The following is a 21055-nucleotide window of genomic DNA, read 5'->3' on the forward strand; positions in this document are numbered from 1 at the left end:
AAATAAAAAGCCTAACATTAGCTATTTTCATCCTTTTGGATGTAAATGTTTTGTTTTAAACAACGGTAAAGAAAATCTTGGCAAATTTGATGCTAAAAGTGATGAAGGAATTTTTCTGGGTTATTCCTTAAATTCTAAAGCTTATCGTGTATTTAATAAAAGAACTTTAGTTGTAGAAGAGTCTATACATGTTGTTTTCGATGATAATCCCCTTCCGAGGAAGGATTCTTCTGTTAATGATGATGTAGGTATTGTACAAGCAAATGAAGTTAGACATGACGTTGGAGAATCATCATCAAAGGAAGAAACAAAAGATGAGGAAACTCATGATCCCCTCGAGAATCCAACCATTGAAGAAAGGGAAGTATCTTTTCCAAGAGAGTACAACTATGTCAAGGATGGTGAAATTATAGGTGATCCATCAAAAGGGGTAACTACTCGATCTTCTCTTAGAAATATATGTAATTATGTTGCATTTATTTCATGCATAGAGCCTAAGAACGTCAAAGAAGCATTAAAAGATGAACATTGGATTATGGCTATGCAAGAAGAATTAAATCAATTTGAGAGAAGTAAAGTATGGACATTAGTTGAAAGGCCTAGTAATAAATCTACTATAGGTACTAGATGGGTTTTTAGAAATAAACTTGATGAAAGTGATAATATAGTGAGGAACAAGGCTAGACTTGTTGCTCAAGGCTATACTCAAGAAGAAGGCATAGACTATGATGAAACATACGCTCCCGTAGCTAGGATGGAAGCAATTAGAATGTTATTGGCATTTGCATGTTTCAATGAATTTAAATTATATCAAATGGATGTTAAAAGTGCATTTTTAAATGGTTTTATAAAAGAAGAAGTGTACGTGGAACAACCTCCAGGTTTTGAAGATTCAAATTTTCCGGATCATGTTTTGAAATTGACAAAAGCTCTTTATGGTTTAAAACAAGCTCCTAGAGCTTGGTATGAAAGATTGTCAAATTTTTTAATTGAAAAAGATTTTTTAAAAGGAAAGGTTGACACTACATTGTTTTTAAAGAGAAAAGGTAAAGATTTATTAGTAGTTCAAATTTATGTTGATGATATAATATTTGGTTCTACTAATGATGTTCTTTGCCAAGAATTTTCTAAGCTAATGCAAAGTGAGTTTGAGATGAGCATGATGGGGGAGCTCTCATTTTTCTTGGGACTCCAAATCAAGCAAAGAAAAGATGGCATCTTCATTAATCAAGCTAAGTACGTCAAAGATATGCTCAAGAAGTTTGGACTGGAAAATGGGAAACCTCATAACACTCCAATGAGCTCTTCAACAAAGCTTGACTTAGATGAAGGAGGTAAATGTGTAGATGTTAAATTATATAGGTCAATGATTGGCTCTTTGCTTTATCTAACTGCAAGTAGACCGAACATTATGTTTAGTGTTTGCTTATGTGCTAGATTTCAATCATGTCCTAAGGAATCACATTTACTAGCTGTTAAGAGAATCTTTAGATACCTTAAGGACACTCCTAGTTTAGGACTTTGGTATCCTAGAGACTCTAGCTTTAGCTTGCATGCCTTTTCTGATGCGGATTATGGAGGATACAAATTAGATAGGAAAAGCACCTCCGGTACTTGTCAATTCCTTGGAAATATGTTGATTTCTTGGTTTTCAAAGAAACAAAATTGTGTTGCATTATCTACCACTGAAGCGGAATACATTTCAGCCGGTAGTTGCTGTGCACAAGTTTTATGGATGAAACAATAACTTTTTGATTATGGAATTGAAGTAGGTATCATTCCTATCAAGTGTGACAATACTAGTGCTATTTGTCTCACTAAAAATCCCATCCAACACTCTAGAACTAAGCACATTGAAATAAGACATCACTTCATTAGAGACCATGTCATTAAGGAAGATGTAGTTCTAGAATTTGTTGATACTTTGCACCAATTAGCGGATATATTTACAAAACCCTTAGACAAGGAAAGATTTTGGACACTTAGGAGAGAATTAGGTTTGACCAACCTATCTTCACTTAGTGTTTAAAATAATTTTAGCACTTTTAATAAATCTTGAAAAATGCTTATAATAATAATTTTTGATTGCATTCTTGCTATTAGTTAGGGGGAGTTTGTGATTCTTAATGAAAATTAATTTTATGTTCAAAAATCGATTAAAGATTAATTTAATTGTTTGAACATAATTAATTTTTGATATATGAGTTGCCAATACCACTAGAAAAGATTAATTTAGCATTTTGTGCTTAAAAAAAATTGGATTTTAGCATTTTGGTGCAGAGGGAATCGATCCCCCCCTGAGGGAACCGATTCCCCCTTTGAAGGGGAACCGATTCCTCCCACAGGGGAATCGATACCCCCCTGGGGTTCTGTTAAAATCGGGCAGAACACCCCAAAATTCCCAAAACCCTTATATTTTCTTCAAACCATTTCTCACCCTCCTCAAACACTCAAATCTCCTTTCTTGCCTCAAATCATCGATATTAATCGGAATTCGCTTCAAATATTATCTTCTAAACCTGTTGAAATCATTAAAATCGTGCAAACAACATCTAAATCCCCTCAATCTTCATCTTTCAAGGTAAATTTTTCTAAACTCTCTATTTCATTGTTTTTGAACATAGGATTAGTTTCAATTAGTTCTAGGTTGAAATAGTGATCGGGCATTGATTATTTAGGGATTAGAAACTAGATGTTACAACTAATTTCATCAAAAACACAAAAAATTTTCAAAAATTTTTAAATTTTTGAAATAAAAAAAATGTTATTTTTCAAATTATTGTGTTTTGATTAAATTATGTTGTTGTTATGAAAAACTATACATATATTCTTTCTCAAAACCATATTTTTCAAAAGTTTTTCAAAAACTTTGCCCATTAGGATTGATTTAGAGAATCTTGAAATATTGAGGACTCATTTGAGTTTTGGGATTAATTGAATTGCATACATTTGTTTTAAAATTGCAGGTTATTCTATCTATTCCGATTTCCTTCACCATGTCAAATCCTAAACGTCCTAGGTCTTCGTCTAGTCGTTCTAGTCGTCAACCAAATCCTCCTCCTATTCCTCAAAATCCTATTCCAAATCTTGATCCTAACTTGACTATCCAAAATTCTTGTTTCAATCAACCGGGTCCTAAAGATTATCGTTATTGGTTTTACCAATATTTTGACTCGTATAAGATTAGGGAAGAACGTATCCCATCTCTTCAAACTATGGTTGATATTAACTTTAAATATCTCCCTATCTTGCACGAATGGAAATTTGATAAACTTTTCGAACTTGAACCCATTGTCTATCATCAACTTGTTCGTATCTTCTACTGTAATGCCGTTTGTATCAAAAATCGTGACAAAACCAAAACCATAGGAGTGCGTTCCTACCTCCTAGGTCAATATTTCCATCTTGATCCGGATTACATAGCCAATGCCTTAGGATTGGACAATGAAGGTTTATCAAACGAAAAACAAGTTTTAGGCTCTCGCTATAAACGAAATGATAGTGCAAGTGTTTTAGATCTCCATGAGCGTTTCCTTCATCTCATGATCACTTGGTGGTTTCGACCATCCGGGGGTCGATATTCAACTCTTAGAGCTTTAGATCTTTGGTGGTTGCACTGTTTTGAAAACAATATAAAAATAAACCTCTCCGAGATTATCTTTGCTGAAATTGTTGAAACCGTTAACCTAGTGCCAAATAAGAAACTCTGTTCTTCACTAGTTTACGGTTGTATCCTTAGTAATCTCTTTTCTAAAGCTGAACTCCGAGTTGGTCTAGATGCCTCATTTCCTCTTAAGAAACAAATCAATCTTCTTTCTTTAACAAGAGCGGGATGGGTCAAAAATAAGGAAACCGGTGCATGGGTTCGATCTTCTACTCCGGGAGCTAGTTCTTCACAAGCTCCACCCGAAGCTGACGAAGATCCCGAATTTGAACAATTAATGAGGGATATTGATGAAGCTGAAGAAGAACCTGAACAACCCGAGGAGCACGCACAACAATCGACTCAAATGCCTCCATATTTTCAATCCTTTATGGAGACATTTGATTTCCGTTATGCTACAATGGATTCGCGCTTTTCCTCTATAGAGTCTCATTTATCCACAATGGGAGCTCAGCAATTAGAGATTCTTCAGGAGATGCGTGCAAACAATGAAGCAACCAATGCTCGTATTAATGAACTAACTCATGAAATGGCTGCTATGCGAGCCCGTTTTCCTCCTACCGATCCGGATGCTTGATTTTGTGTTTAGCTTTACAACTTTGAACAAAATGAATATTGTTTCAACATTTTGAATTGTTTGATTTTGTGGATTGTTGGATTTTGGATTTATGAATAGTTTGAACTTATATGTTTTATTCATTTTTGCATCATCATTAGCAATATGACCAATTTTGCCATATCACATTATTTATGAATATTGATTTATGAAACTAATGGCTAACCTCTCTTTTGATTGTGATCTTAGCAGCTTAAGCTTATAATTAATAAATCAATTGGCTAAATGAATTCAAAACCTTGTTTTACAATGTCTTTTTGATTTAATAAAAAGGGGGAGAAGAATAGGTGTTAAATGTTTTACATAATAAATTGAAGAAGTGTTAAAGTAAGGGGGAGTAATTTCAAAACTTGATTTCAAAAATCTTAAAATTACTAAAATGTTTTGTTATATCAAAAAGGGGGAGATTGTTGAAACATTTTGATATTTCGATATAACAAATTAAGTTAAATGGATTTTAAGATTTTCCAAATGATTTTCTAAGTATATTCGATATAACTATTCGAATATCAAAACATTACTCCAAATATTTCAAAAATCATTTTTAATCCTTACTTAAGTGTAAAATTAAGTTTTAATCATAAAACAATTTCAAAATAATCTTACAAAGTATTTCGAACCAATTCAAAGCCAAAAATTACAGATTGCTCAGAGGGAACCGATTCCCCCCATAGGAGGAACCGATTCCCCCTAAATGGTTTTGGCCCCGAGATTTCCAGAATGCTCGGAGGGAACCGATTCCCCCCATAGGAGGAACCGATTCCCCCCTAAACAGTTTTGCTCCGAGAATTCCAGTATGCTCGGAGGGAACCGATCCCCCCCAAGGGGATACCGATTCCCCCCTTGTACAACGGTCGAAATATTTGAATTTTACACTTAGGAACCGATTCCCTTCAAGAGGGAACCGATTCCCCCCACGCTCCAAGCTGTTTTATTAAATGTTTTCACACTAAAACGGCTATAATATCTTCTCTAATCATCCCCAACGTTCAGAAGTGATCCAAGGTGTATTTAAGCAAGCTTAGAAGCCATTGATCAACAACAAGAAACATCAAGCAACTAGAATCAAGAGAGAATCAAAGAGAAAGCATCAAACCTCAAGTTTGAGCATTTCAAGCCTATTTTCATTCAATATTCATTTTGCTTTCAAGAACACTTTTTGTGCTCAATTGTATTCATCTTTGAGTGTTTTTTTCTTTGTTCTAGAATTGTGCAAACATCTTACCTTGTGAGGTTTTCTTGTAAGTTTGCAAATTTGTAATCTTCTCTTTGGGAAAAAGAGTGTTCTCAAGAGTTGGGGTATACTCTTGAGGGAATTGTAAGGTTATCTCTTTGGCCTCAAAAGAAAGAACAAATTAGTGAATTTGTTGGAAAATCCTTAGTGTGGATAGCTAAGGTAGTGGACGTAGACTTTATTTGAGAAAGTCGAACCACTGTAAATCGCTGTGCAATTACTTTCAATTTTCTGTATGTGCAATTACTTTCAATTTTCTGTAAAAGCTTCCACAAAAATTTTAATTGCCAATTCACCCCCCTCTTGGCCGATTTCGTCAATCGATTAACTCAACACTTTAGATGCACGTATTTATTTAAAAGAAGATGGTGCATTAATTTCTGAATTAAAGTTAAGGTTGATGTTTTTGGATCAGGTTAAAGAGCTGCAAGGTAGAGATGAGAAATGCTTAATAAGATTGGCGCAAGTCGAAAATGGAGAAGCTAAAGATTTCAAAATTTGGAATAATGAATGATTATATTACCGGGGAAGACTTTGCATTCCCGATGATGATGATTTGAGGAGAGATATTCTTTACGAAGCCCATTATAGCCCTTTGACTATGCACCCAAGTGGGAATAAGATGTATCAAGACTTGAAGAGTCGTTACTGGTGGCCTGGCATGAAAGGAGCTATCACAGAGTTTGTTGCCAAATGTTTGACATGTCATCAAGTGAAAGTTGAACATCAAGTGTTGTCCGGGTTACTGCAGCCAATATTCATTCCTGAGTGGAAGTGGGAGTGAGTCAGAATGGATTTTGTTTTGGGGCTACCGTTGTCACCGGGTAAAAAGGACTCGATTTGGGTAATAGAAGATAGATTAACCAAGACGACACATTTTATTCCAGTTCGAGTAAACTACCCAATGGATACGTATGCGGAGCTATATATAAAAGATATAGTTAGACTGTAAGTAGTATCGATATCGATAGTGTTTGATCGAGACCCAAGGGTTACCTCAAGATTTTGAAAGTCTTTGCATGAGGCATTGGGTACTCGATTGAACTTTAGTACAACATTTCATCCGCATACAGATGGGTAGTTAGAGCAAGCTATTCAGATATTGGAGGATATGCTTAGAGCATGTGTGATTGAATTTAAGGGATTGTGGGAAAGGTATTTTTCTTTAGAAGAATTTGCGTATAATAATAGTTATCAATCCAGTATTAAGATGGCCTTTATGAACCTCTATATGGGAGAAAATGCATAACACCATTAAATTGGTTTGAATTGAAAGATCAGGATTTGGTTGGCCCAGATTTGATGAAAGGTATGGAGGATAAAGTAAAGATTATTCAGAGCAATCTAAAGATAGCCTCATATCGAAAAAAGTCCTATGCGGATTTGAAAAGAAAAGAAATAGAATATCAGGAGGGAGATAAAATATTTTTGAAAGTATCGCCTTGGAAAAAGGTGATGCGTTCTGGGAGAAAAGAAAAGTTGAGTCAGAGGTTCATTGGACCGTATGAGATATTAAGAAGGGTTGGACCTGTAGTGTATCAATTAGCTTTGTCTCCGGATATAGAAAATATCCACAATGTTTTTCATGTATCAATGCTTAAGAGATACAGATCAGATCCCTCGCATGTTATCACTCCTGAAGAAATAGAGATCCGACCAGATTTGACTTATGAGGAAGAACCAATACGGATCATGGCTAGGGAAATCAAGGAATTGCGTAATAAAATAATTCTATTGGTTAAAGTGCATTGGCATAATCATAAGGTGGAAGAAGCTACCTAGGAGAGAGAAGAGGATATGAAAAACAGTTTTCACATCTCTTCGATTCAGGTACTTCTTTAAATTCAAGGACAAATTTTCTTAAGGGGGAGAATTGTAATGCCCCAAATGTTGAAGTAGGGACTTTATTGAAAGGATTTAAGATTTGAGAATCTATTTGAGTAATTGATAAAAGATGAGAATGAATTGGGAAGAATAGTTTAAACTAAATTGTAGTAATGGATGATTAAAAGGATATTTTGGTCATTTGGAGTTAGATGAATTTAAAATACATTTCTTTTAAGGTATTAAAGTTAGAGTAAGGGGAAAAGGGGAGAAAATTTTGGTTAACTCCTTTCTTTCTTATTTTTTCTCATGTATACTCTCCTCCATAGCTTAAAGTTGAGTTTTCAATTTAATGGTTTATTTCTTCATTTTTGGTTAGGTTTTGAAGCATTGAGTATACTAGAAGCTTAATGAAGGATTAAAGAGGCTCAAAACTAAGTTATGGATGAGATAATAGATATTGAAGAAAATGGGTTGTTGAGTGATATGTATTAATAGGAGTGTTTAAGGATGTTTATTGGTAGTTTTGACTTGCCAAAGTGGTAAATGAACGATTAGAAGTATTATATGAGATTAAGAACATATTAGAAAAAGTGGTTTAATTCTTAGATTTGCATGACTTGAAAGATTTTAGACGTTATAAGAGGATAAATGAAGGAATGTTAGTATGGATAGTTAAGAAAGAGTTTAATAGTATGGTATGTGGTAAATATAACAAAAATTGACCCCATTGGGGTAAAAATCGGGTTGAAAACTGGAAAATCTGGGCAAGCGTATCGGTACTGCTAGAACAGTACTGATACTATAGGTTAAAATGAGATAATATTTGCTGAGTAATATCGATATTGATTCAATCAGTATCGATACCGATGAGGTAGTATCGATACCATGGTAAGGGTATTGATACCAAGAAACATCGAATCTATTTTTGGTATCGATACCGGTAGGGGGTATCAGTACCACAGTAGGGTAGTATCGATACCAGGAAACATCGAACCTATTTTTGGTATTGATACCCGAATTGGTATCGATATCATAGTATAGAAGTATCGGTACTAAGGTAGTAGTATCGATACTATGGAGCCAGAAAAGTTAAAATAGGCTGATATTGATATAGAAAGTTAATGATATGTTCTTTTGAGTATTGTTTAAGTATAATGGTTAGGAAATATTCTAACTTTGGGTATGGTACATATTTTTATGGATGCTTCAGTAGATCGGAACCAAGCTCCCGAAACATGCAAAACTAAAGACAAAGGAAAAGTGTCGGAGTAATCAGCATTACATTTGGTTACATAGCGAGGAAAGTCAGGTGAGTGCATTTACGTTGTACATTAAGATTTATAAAGATATATTGTTAAAATATATATATTTCATTGATATATATTAGTACTATGTGTACTACAGGCACTTTGTGTGCAAATCCACAGAATTCATCATGAGTTGATGAATCACCGTACATGCACTTTGTGTGCAAATCCACGGAATTCATCATTAGTTGATGAATCATCGTACATACACTTTCAGTGCAAATCTACGGAATTCATCACGAGTTGATAAATCACAGTACATGCACTTTGAGTGCAAATCTACGGAATTCATCACGAGTCGATGAATCATCGTACAGGCACTATGTTTGCAACCCACGGAATTCATCATGAGTTGATGAATTTCCGTATAGGCACTACTTGTGCATTCTAATAAATGAACATGAATAAAAACTGGGTAAATGACCATAGTAGCACCAAAAATACAGAGTTATAAGGTTTACAATAAATTGTAAAGAGTTGCTCGATATTAGAATTGTTACCATATATATATATATATATATATATATATATATGTTTATAAGTTGCTTATGATTAAGTATGCCTCACATATTAATACATAACGTGTTCATTTCATGCGTAGGTTAAATACCAGCTGAGTATGAAGATCAACAAACATCAAGTCGGAGTCGCCTAATCAGTAACAATATAACATATACGTCTACTTTTGATATATTTTAGTTGGAATGTAATAGGTTTATTAAACCGCTCTGTAAAACTTTTGAATTAAACTATTGTAAAACGGTGAAACTTGGAACATCTCTTTTTATTTGTATATGTAAGATAATGTATGCTATAATTATACATAAATTATAATGGTTTATAAAATTAAACAATATTATACGGATTTTCAAATGGGAAACTGTTTTAAAAGTGATGTGACATACTAGTTCGTATACGTAAAAGTATACGGGAGATGGGTGTTATACTCACCATCCCAGATCAATTTCATTTTTGACGTAGATCTACCCTTACTCTCTCGATATTAGGTATATATTCCTAGAAGAATGGAAATTTCTCGTAAATTCTTACAAAGTCTAGGAATGTTTTGTCGAGGCACTAGGCAATCTCTCAAAAGCTCTTACAGTGTCAAGACAAAATATTAAAACAATGAACAAAGCAACATTAAGCATACGTAAACTTCTTCATTTAATAAAATCCAAATAATGTTTCATCAAAACAATAACCAACACCAAGTAAAACAGTTCATGGTGCGACAATATCATCCAAAAGTTAAACATCCAATACAAGCCCTTTAAGAAAATTGGAAATTAAGAACAAAGGAAGAAACACTCCCAAAAAGAACTCTGTCATGACATTTTGACCACCACCACGCCTGCTCCAACGGCCAGCCTCTCTCGAGGGCCTAGCCTCTGCTCTGGCGAAGCTCGGCTATGGAGGGTACCAAGGACGGTCGAGTGGGGAACGGTGGAAAATAAGGTGATGCAGCCGCTTACTCCAAGCCTAGGGTAAATCCTCTCCTTGATTGTCTCTTTTTTTGGGGCAACCGTAATAAGGTATTTATAGTGGGAATTTCTAGGGTTTTGTGGACTTGAAAATTCCCTAAATACCCTCATTGTTTTAGCCATTTTACAAATGGAATAGCGACTGGAAGTGGTCAATTTACTTGAAGGTGTGATTGCACGTGAGGATGAAGCTGAGAAAATGACGTCAGTAGTTGTTGAGACACGTCAGATCTGCAAGATAAATCTTGCCTCGACAAGAAAAATATGTTCCTCACTGTCGTCTTCTTATGTTCCTCTAGCTTTGGGAAATAGTTTTTGTCTCGATAAATAAATTCTTCCTTAGTTATTTCCTGCATCAGTATAGCCAACAAAGAACCTTCCTCCTCAACGGGATCAGTTAAGCTAAATAAATCTTGCCTAGGCAAAATTTATTCACCACATGAAAATATGAACTAAATGCAACTAAAATGCTATGACAACAGCTTTTAGACTCACAATAACTTAAGTAAAAAGAGAGAAAACATAGTTGTTTTACGGAGTTATTAGTGTTCCCAGGAAGTAAAACTTGCTACCAGTCGATTCTTCTTCCAACTTTAAATCATAACAACATCCAAACCAATGTCTACTTTTTTGAAATGAAAGTGTTTTGATTTGTAAAGGAAAAGGTGGATTGTCAATCCTAGTTTGCAGAAAATTGAGAATATAACCCAAAGATATTAGGTGATTTTCAATTATCACAATCGGAATTGAGTCATTGCTTCAAGCTTTGGTTTATTGGAAAATTAGCTAAGTATGTTAGAGATCATACTTAGCATTTTAAAAATAATAAAGAAAAGAAAACTTGAAAAGTAAAATAAGAAAGAAAATAAAACTTTATAAAATACCAAAGCAAAGAAGAAAGGTAATTCTGAATGTGTTTTCAAGCTTACCCTCATAATGTATTTATAGCTTTCTAAAACCCTAAAAATGATAAAAGATAGTTCTTGGAAAATATTCAAATTAAATCCAAAAAACACTAGAAAATTCTTAATTCAAATGTTTAAAATGTGGTTGACTTGATCATCCTTCTAAAAGTGCTAACTAGACCTTTTGGAATATGCTAACTGGATGCCACGTCAGACGCGTCATGCTCAAAGTCATGCTCACTAATCCATCCTTGATTCCAAAATTAAAAAAAAAACTGTAGAACTTTTTCTTTTTAGTGCAATTTCTTGAATTCGACATCCTACACAAAAAAATGAATTAAAACGCCCAAATCTGCAACCTAAACTAATAAACAATGAGTAATTAAAGATAAAATAGTAACTAAATAAACCACCTATCAAAGGGGGTTGTCGATGTCCAAAAACTCAAAAATTATTTTTAGATGTCGTTCTATGGGTTTAGTTTCAGTCTGTAAATGTTTAGCATCAAATACCTTTAGCATTGTTTTGTAGAAATTATTGAATGGAGGAACCCTAAATCTATCGAACAAATTTGAATGATTCTTTTGAGGGTGTATTGATGTTCGACTGGTCTGAAATTTTTAATGGAAACCACTCTTGGGATGAATAATGTACCTGTAAAAAATTAGCCCCAAATTTCTTCATTTATTTTTTCCAGGATTTTAATTTTTTTACCTTTTTTTCATTTTATTTTTCATTTTTTTATTTTTGATAAAAAACAGAAAACTAACAAGAAAGAATTTAAACAAAATTAAAAGAAAGCAAAAAGAACCTGAAAATGATCAATTGTCGCGAACTAGCTCCGTTGAGGTACCTTGATGTTGATGTGTGCAGGAACAAGCAAGATTACTTGATTCTCTCCAAGAATTGATCTAAATCTGATACTAATTGATAGAAGATGGTAGTGGAGTGATGAATGTTGCTCGAAGTCAAAGAATCAAGCCTAGAGATCTAGATTCAATCAAAGAACAAGATTGGATGTAAATAGGGTTTTTGTCGCAAACTAGGGTTTCTTGAATGAGGAGGTTATTGAAAGTCAAACAAGAAGATAATGATTAAGAAAATAATATAATAATGATGATAAATATGTAAAAGAATTACGAAAAGACAATTAAAAATATGAAAGAACTTGAATTGAAAGTTCCTTTTGGTATGTGAAGATGGCTATGGTCATGTAGTTGTCGTGGGATGATGATGGTGATGATGAATATAGATTGATAGTTTCCCTACGAACCTCCTAGATACAATTTGACTAGGTAAACTCAATAATCGGCTCTAACCAGCACTCCTAATCGTAATAAGAAGGCAAACTGGAGTGTAAAGATCTCGCTCACAAAGAACTTAAAAGAAATTAATGATGAAGAATGCTTCGAAGGTACAAGGCAATCAACACTTGCAAAAATGAACTCTCGTTGTATATTATTAATCAAATAAATCTGATTTACAAATTTGAATGAATCCTCCTTTATATAGGGTGAAGAGTCCTTGTTGTAACATGACTAATGAGTAAAGATAATGTCTCGATTCTATCATAATTCCTAATGAAATAATAATAAACTAACAATAATATTTTAACTCGATCTTAATTCCTAATAAAATAATAATTTTAATCCTAAAAGACAGTGAATCATCCTATATTAAATTATATTACAAATAATTAATAAAAATATTAAAATTTTGTAATATTTATAAAATCTCGTATTAATCCCATATAGAAATTTTTTGCATGCGTTGTCTTTAGTAAAATTAATGTATCTTTAGTTATCGATATCGGATTGATGCGATTCAAGTACCGTTGGAAAGATAAGAGACAGTTAGTCATATCTCCAGAAGACATATTAACCAAATAACACTTGGATCTCATTCAAAAAATCGTCTCAAGTCTACTGTTGTTTTGGTCTTCGTTTTCCAGGATTGGGCGTGTGGTTCAATTGGAAGATTTAGTCCATCTTCCTTTGAGTGAGCCTTGTAGTGCATGTATTAAAACTCATCTGGGCGGTCAATACTACGAGCTGGTTGGCCACATCCTGCAAGGTCCTTCGATTCGCCTCAGTTGTTCATTTTTGCTCAATGATGATACATTGAAGGGACATCAGTAATCGTTCACACATCGAACTACATTCCTTAATCATCGAATCAACTCCGTTTCCATCCCCCATTAACTCTCAATGAAAGAACCAATGTTATAAACTTAAATGCTCAAGCAATATTTTCAGTGAAGAGCAAATTAAGCAATAAAGAAGATAAGAGGAGAGATAGAAAAGAACAGAAGAGATAATTAGATAGAGAGAGAGGATATCATATTATTACAATTTTTCATTCCTTTGGTTCTATTCTCTACTGCTTTAATAACTAGCTATCGTAACTAACCCACAAAACTTTATAATGTATTTTCCCACGTGAATCTTTCTCATCACCTATTGTTGACTGGTCAATGGTTGATGTGTGTGCTGAGTTGATATGAGCTACAAATTAGTTCACAACACACACACACACACATACATATATATATATATATATAATTAAAATACAATTTTGTACATGATTGAACAAAAATTAGCCTAATAGGACTCTCGTAGTTTTTCATTTAATTACCAAAAGAAAAAAAATTAAAATTTTATAAACGTAATTACATCAAACCGAAATTTATGTATTACATTACATTCATTAAATCAAAATTCATATACAAATTTGAAATTTACCCCTCTAAAACAGTTTTCTGTTTTACTTTCCATAACGATACATTATAATTATATTCAATATCTTTCTATTTACGAATCTTCGTACTGTGCATAGCTAATTATAGTAGTTGATTTTTATTCTAAATTCATTTATTTAACCGTTGAATCATTTCATTTATTAAGAATTAATAAATTATGTTTTCTATTTTTCGCAATAAATCTAAGATAAATATACGGGATAATATTTGTTTAAAGAATTTCAATATTTTGACAATAAGGGCTTATACCCCTAGCATACGCGGTGCTCAAACTCGAGACCTGAAATAACAATAAATCCTTTAACCACCAATATCACTTAGTTCGTGCAAAAAGTATATTTTCGAACAGGCAGAACAGAGAAATGGCAACGAACATTGCAAAATTCCTAGTGTTGAAAATTTATGGTCCCTTTGCATGCATCTAAATGCTAATTGACAACTTCTAAAAATAAATCAGAAAACTAAACCATGTTAGGCCTTTGTGGAAGTAGAAGATTGTAGAACTTATCCTGCAAAAAGAAGCTCTTTCCCTTGCTGTCCACAGATTTTTTCCATCCACACCATCCCCCATTTACGATCTTCTTCACATCATCACTTCCGGTATAGTGGGGGTCTAATATTAGAAATGCACACTCTCCGGTTGCTTCATTGTAATCGACTCCGAGAAGGGTGTATGCAAGAACACCACCACCTGCGTCCAACAACAATCATGCTCTCTTTACCACAAACGACGTTTTCTATTTTTACTTTTTGAAAATCTCATTCATTAATTACCAATCATAATCGGTGTTCCTTGAGTTTCGAAATGTAATGCCAGTTCTCGACATCTTTCAGGAAGCTCAGATCCCGACCTAACGTTCATGACTTTGCAGCTAACCTGTTAAACAAGCATCTTGTCAAGGCATAATTAACAAAGACAGAACATGATTGAACTATATATAACTTTCTGAAACATGTATACTTACACCCAGAAGTTTATCCAAGACAAAGCTCAATTCAATTGCACCAATCCATTCATGCGACCCAATGAAAGCAGGATCCTTGTCACCAATGTCTACAAGCGACTGTTGTATTTCCCTAATAAAAAGGTGCTATGTTTATTGATAAAATTACATCACATGCATTCTAAAGGAAAGGTATACAGTGATTCCTATAACTTGTCTATAACCTGTCCACATGAAATATAATCATGGCTTCTACTCAGATGCAAATGAGCAAAACGTCAAAATATGTACATTGGGACTACCAAAAGGAAAATGGAAATAAAGCTTTAGAGTAGAAACCTTAGCTTGCTACCCACTTCCTACCTGTGTGAAGGAACATCTACGGATGAATAATGTTGGAGTCTGAACCAGGAAATGATAGTCTGAAGTGAGCGGTAAGCGCAACCCCATCCCTGTGAAGTCAGTTATATAAGTTAGTCGAGAACCACCATCAAAATCAAAACAATCTTTAATTTATCAGCATCACTAGAACAGTAAGACAAGATGCAACAAATAAAGAAATGTGCCAAGAAAAATGGAAGATTAGGCAAATAAGAATGAACATCATTGATAAAGAAATAGATCTTCAGACCAAAAAAACTTATTCACAACTTGTAGACAACCCTAGCAAATCTAGAAACCATTGAAGAAAGAAAACTTCTGCTTGCAAAACCATGTACGAACTTGCTAGATAAGAATTACATACAATGTTGATTGAATATTCTAACAGATGATTGGGAAGCATGATAATTGTGCAAGTAAAGCAACATGTTAAAGCCATAAGAGAATTATAAAAGATTCAAAAACAAAGAAGATAGTCCCATACTGAATCATCAAAGCCATCTTGAAGATAATGATAGTACTCATAAGAACCTTGAACTAGAGAGACATTGCCTCCTGATACTGCACAAAAAAACGGGGAAACAAATAATCTTTTCTCCAAAACAAAAAAGTTAACAATGATAAAAAGAGGGTAAAAGTTTTTCTTTTTTTTTAATAAAGAGAGATTATAGCCACTAACCCCCACTCCTTGGAATCCCAATATGCACATCTTTAAGCAAAGAAGAGCCTGCATTACGCCAATTATCAAATGAAAATGTTAACGGCAGAGGAAACATAAAGAAAAAATAAAGGTGGCATAAAAAATGTCTAAATTTCCATTTCGTACTCTATTTCAACGATTACCTTTTCTTGTTGAACTCCTACTTGAGCGGTCTTTTATGGACATGTCCAGCGAATTGGCAATTCTTAGGAGAGGACGATCCAATGGCAACCCCAGCCTCAGATGTAGGGATCTTCTAGCATCAACTGCCAAACATAAATTACAACTATCAAAATCAAGATAAGAACTAATAGCTTTGTTACTCAAAAAAAAACTTTCTGCAAAACGGTATACTTTTATATAAGCAGAAAAAAATAATATTGATGGTAAATGATATTTTTTCCTGTGCAAGGTTGAGAAGAAGTTCAGGGTCAATATCCCATATTTGCGAGAGATTGTGATAACGTATCGTAGAAATGAGCCAGTTTTACCTCTCAAGAGAATACTGATTTTATTGAGCGGTATACACACATATTAATATCCCAAATAATTCAAAAGACACGAGCAATAAAGTAGCTTTATTTGCAGATATGATAATAGATGAGAAAAGGTAATAGTTGTGCTAGTTGAAAGTACTGAATCTTACATCCTCTGAATAATTACTTTACAGAGGCAAAGAATTTCTGCTATCCCACATGCAATACACGATACTGCAATAGAAACAAAATTAAACATTTATCAAGTACCTTGCTTCATTTCAGTCTCCCCGTAATTAAGTTCATAGATAACGGTTATTGGATGCGCTATCCCAGGCGGACTAAAATGATATGGATGTAGCTGCAAAATGCAATTAGTTTCAAGTTATTTTTAAAACAAGGTCAAATTAAAGAATAAAGATGTCTTAGATAAAAATCTGAAGAACTAAAAAATAAACATTGCAGTAACCCTAATTAATAATTATTATATAAATTGAAAACTCAATCAAAGAGCCTTGCCAACATGAAACTATGTCCTAGCTTTCCCTAAGTTATATTAAAGTACTGGAACTAAATAGAAAATTTGTTCATCTCTTCGTAGAAGATAATGACTTAAGTTTGGCATTGCTTTTAAAAGTGATTTTGAAAAGTTCCGTTAAAAATTGATTTTGAAAATATTTTTTAAAAATTGAGTTCAAGGATTTGTGTTTAATATTACTGTCAAAAAGTACTTTTGAAAAGATAAAGTATACAATGGTCCTCACTGGTTATAGCATAATGCTTTGTTGAGTCTCCGATTATTAAAAGTTACAAAATGGTCCCCCATTATAGGGAGTTACTTTGTTAAGTCCCTCGACTATTAAAAGTTACAAAATGATCATCTGACTAATCATTATGTTCCAAACTTGTCATTTTTCGTTAAAAAATTAAAGGCATTCTGAGTTGACTTAACCTACTAATTGAGATATGATAAAATCTGATCTCATAATCTCAAACGACTATCATAACTCAATTAGCAAGTTAATGTCCAACTTAAACGACCGTTAATTTTTTAATGAAAAATGACGAGTTTAGAACATTATGAATAATCAGGTAACCATTTTGTAACTTTTATTAGTCGAGGAAATCAACAAAGCAACTCCCTGTAGTCAGGGGACCATTTTTTTAATTTTTAATAGTCGATAAACTCAACAAAGTATTATGCTATAATCAGGGGATCATTTGTGTACTTTACCCAAAGATAAAATGTCTATTTCAGACATGATATTTTAAAATTGATAATAAGTTAAGTAATATCTAAATTTGTTAACATTATAATATATGAAATAAACCGATTTAAATTATTATAAAAATATAAACAAAATCATATACAAACATAATCAATTTGATCATTAATAAAAAAATTCGGAATAATTTTAAAATAAAATATTTGTATACTCAACATAAATACTGTAAAAAATACATTATTTTATATTCAATGAAAATATTTAGATGATTATATTTATACATAAAAAGATCTTTAAAGTTTTATCAACTTATATCTAACAATCAATTTGATCATTCATAAAAAAACAATTAATATATAATTATACATGTTTATGTATTAATTTAAAAATCAATTAAAATTAAATATTCGAGGATAAAAATGTAATTTCATCCCAGAAGTGATTTTCCATGAAAAAAGCTGGAAATTTGAACTTTTGAGGCTAGGTTGAAAATCACTTTTCTAGCCATGATTTTAAACCAAATTTTTGGATGTTTGGCATTGCTTATGGGGTGGAACATCATTTTTCCAAAGCCAGAAACGTTCCCAAACGGGATAATTCTGCACCTGAATACCAAGATAATATTACTAGTCAAGATTCCCTAGTGTCAGATGTGCTTGGTGTCAAAACATATTGTGGCTAGGAATTCCATTCAGTTGGAGTGTTATCTTATAGCCTCTCGAGGTTAAAATTTCGGTGGCTCTTTAACACTTGATCTTCAGAAATTTATATGGTATATAGGATATAGACTACAGTGATATAGAAACATGTTTTAGTGTGAATTAATGGATGCTTTAAGAAAGATTGTGAAACTGGAAAGCTGCAGCCAGGTTGATCAACAAAAAGGCAGAGCTGATGAACCAAAATTTCACAACCTATCAATAATGGCTAAATCACAGAACATGTTAATGGAAGACAAACAGGGAAACAAGGGTGGGTGTAAAGGTAAAAGAATACATAATGCAAAATTCATTCTGAAGAAGATACAAGGAATAACAAAGACCCTATTATAATATGATATGTGAAAAATTACCTCTGGATGTTGCGTTAACAAATTAGGCAAGGCCATTTGCTTCATAGAAATTAACTGGTCAATTAACCCAGGGATGATTAATTTTGAAATGGCATGCATCAATGGGAAGCCCTGGAGTGCATAACAGAGTACCTCTAGCTTGAAATCCACAATCAAAAGTCTAGTTTCTTCCATAGCTGATAGAAGAAATTGCATTTGGTAAGGCAGACAAAAATATAACAAGGACCTTGTGAGTATAAAACAGACTTACATGAAATAAGCAAACATGTTGCAACATTTGTGAAATTGAAGACAATACCTGGGATATATTCCACAGTAGGTGCACTGCATTTTGGAGACTTTTCTGATCTATTAAGCATAACACTTACTTGGAGTATATCTGCAGCCTAAGCAGAAACACGTTTAAAAAAATCTAATGCTAACTGCCACAAAAATAGATAAACTGTAATGCAGTATATAACAAGATGCCAAAAAAGAGATACTATCAACCCTGTTAATATAAGTATGGCATCTGATAATTCTTGGCAAATTTCTTTACCTCAGCAGAAAACAAGGATTTACTTTTCAAACAAAAGTGTGCACATGGTAAAAGGTTTTGCTCAGAACTCTGAGAAGCTTCATCCAACAGCTCAAAGTTTGGGGCAGTTGTGTCAAAATCCAAATCTGCGCCACGAAGAATGATAGGTTGAACCGCATCTAAAGAGGCTTTATTGGATGCTTCCACCATATACACAACATTTGGATCTTCAAACTTAGCAATGACTACTTCAATTGCACTCAAGAAGATACTCTCCACATCTGAAGTACATTAAGAACCTTATCCAATTAAAACGAGAAAAGAAAATAACCCAACAAATCCAAGCATAAAATATAATTACAGAGATATTTCCAAGAAGCACATATACATAATGCATGAAGAATTTCATGTCCAGATCCACAACCAACATTGTAGAAAAGCCAAGCTCAAGAAATCGTTCCAAATTAAGGGCAGGCTCACTAACAAAACCTGGACCTCTAGTCTTAATGACTAAATGCTTACACTATGTTACTCGGACAGGGGTGTGTCTCGGATACAACAATGAGTTAACCACAGACATGTTTAACATTTTTAAAGTTTTCATGTTTATTTAGAGGGCCATGTCCCCATATCAATCTCCTGAATATTAGAACTACTCCAAGAAAAATGAAGTCATAGTAACATAGCTTCTGTGTATAACACATAGAATCTCCACCTAAAAATCCCTAGCCGCCTTGAAATTTGACAAACATTTAACTAGCCCCAAATATCTTGATAATATGATCTGTGCTAATCGCATTCCCCATTCCATAAGAAAAAAATATAAAATCATCAATATTCAATTATAAAAAATTCTAAGGACGTGCTTAACAATTTCAGCAACTACCAAAGCCCCCATAATAATAGACTTTCACACCGCCATAAACTACTTAGCTGATGTGACAAACATTCAAATACCATAAAGTAGTACTTAATAATAACATCAACTACAAAAGAATGACTAATTCAAATGTGAGCTAAACATGGATAAATCCCATAAAGAAAAGAAGGTACCAGATGGATTGTTTACAGGAAAACAGACGGGCAACTTAATTGGAAGCTGACAGAGTAGTAAACAACCACTTTCCCACAAGAATTTCTCAGGATTAGCATCGTACAAAACAGAATTAACCAAGTCAAGGCTAGCCGAACTCTCATTCTCCGATACAAAGAAACGAATATCCCCTGTATCCGGATCAGCAACGGAGCCGATCATCTCTTCATTTTCCAAATTTGTCCTTCCAGATAAAACTTTTCTCAAAGTCCGAGCAGCTTCAACAGCTCTAGCCGCTGTCTTCTGGAGATCGGATTTCCCAACGATTAACGCTCCAATTACATCGAAGCCTTTCAAGAGTAGTGTCCTGATTTCTTCTGTTCCAGTTGGAATAAAATGAGGGAAATTTTGGGGAAAATCAAATTAAAATTGAATTTCAGATTTTTCAGAAACAGGGTTTTGGTGTTTACCTGATTCCTTGAAGAAATCCGGGCCGGAGGAACCGAAATGGATGCATCTGAAGGTAGAGATGATAGTCAGCGGATGGAAAAATGGGGATCCGATTAGCCATTGGAGATCCGATTCGTTTCGGGTGATCAACAGCTTAGGGCACTCGATTCGTATGCTTCTATTGTTCTTCTCCATTGAATAGACTACCCAAAATCAGGACGTGTATTCAATTTCAAATCCGGGGTTGAATTTGATGGTATAATATTTTAGAGGGTAAATTACACAATTAATAAATAAATTTTCTTCTTCTCTCTTATTTGTATAAATGTAATTTAAAATTTTTCAATTTAATAACTAAATTTTATATATTGAATTTTTTAGTCAATCTAACTTTATAACGAAAATTGTTTGATTAACCAAAATAATTTTCATGCGTGCATTTTCATTTCTTAACCAAAATT

General features: G+C 33.5%; 1 protein-coding gene across 1 annotated transcript; it reads right to left on the minus strand.

Annotated features, from left to right (window-relative positions):
- Nucleotides 1-14147: 14147 nt before the first annotated feature.
- Nucleotides 14148-20789, minus strand: LOC120196934 (probable Ufm1-specific protease). Its single transcript, XM_039198606.1, has 13 exons — nt 20615-20789; nt 20165-20521; nt 19133-19392; nt 18893-18980; nt 18595-18770; nt 16567-16657; nt 15964-16086; nt 15800-15847; nt 15605-15681; nt 15103-15191; nt 14761-14872; nt 14570-14672; nt 14148-14486 (listed from the first exon to the last, which is right to left on the minus strand). The coding sequence occupies exons 1-13, from the start codon at nt 20787-20789 to the stop codon at nt 14257-14259; spliced, it is 1929 nt and encodes a 642-aa protein (XP_039054537.1). The 3' UTR covers nt 14148-14256.
- Nucleotides 20790-21055: the final 266 nt, after the last annotated feature.

This window comes from Hibiscus syriacus, unplaced genomic scaffold (assembly GCF_006381635.1).
Source record: "Hibiscus syriacus cultivar Baekdansim isolate YM2019G1 unplaced genomic scaffold, ASM638163v2 tig00117034_pilon, whole genome shotgun sequence".
Taxonomy (NCBI): domain Eukaryota; kingdom Viridiplantae; phylum Streptophyta; class Magnoliopsida; order Malvales; family Malvaceae; genus Hibiscus; species Hibiscus syriacus.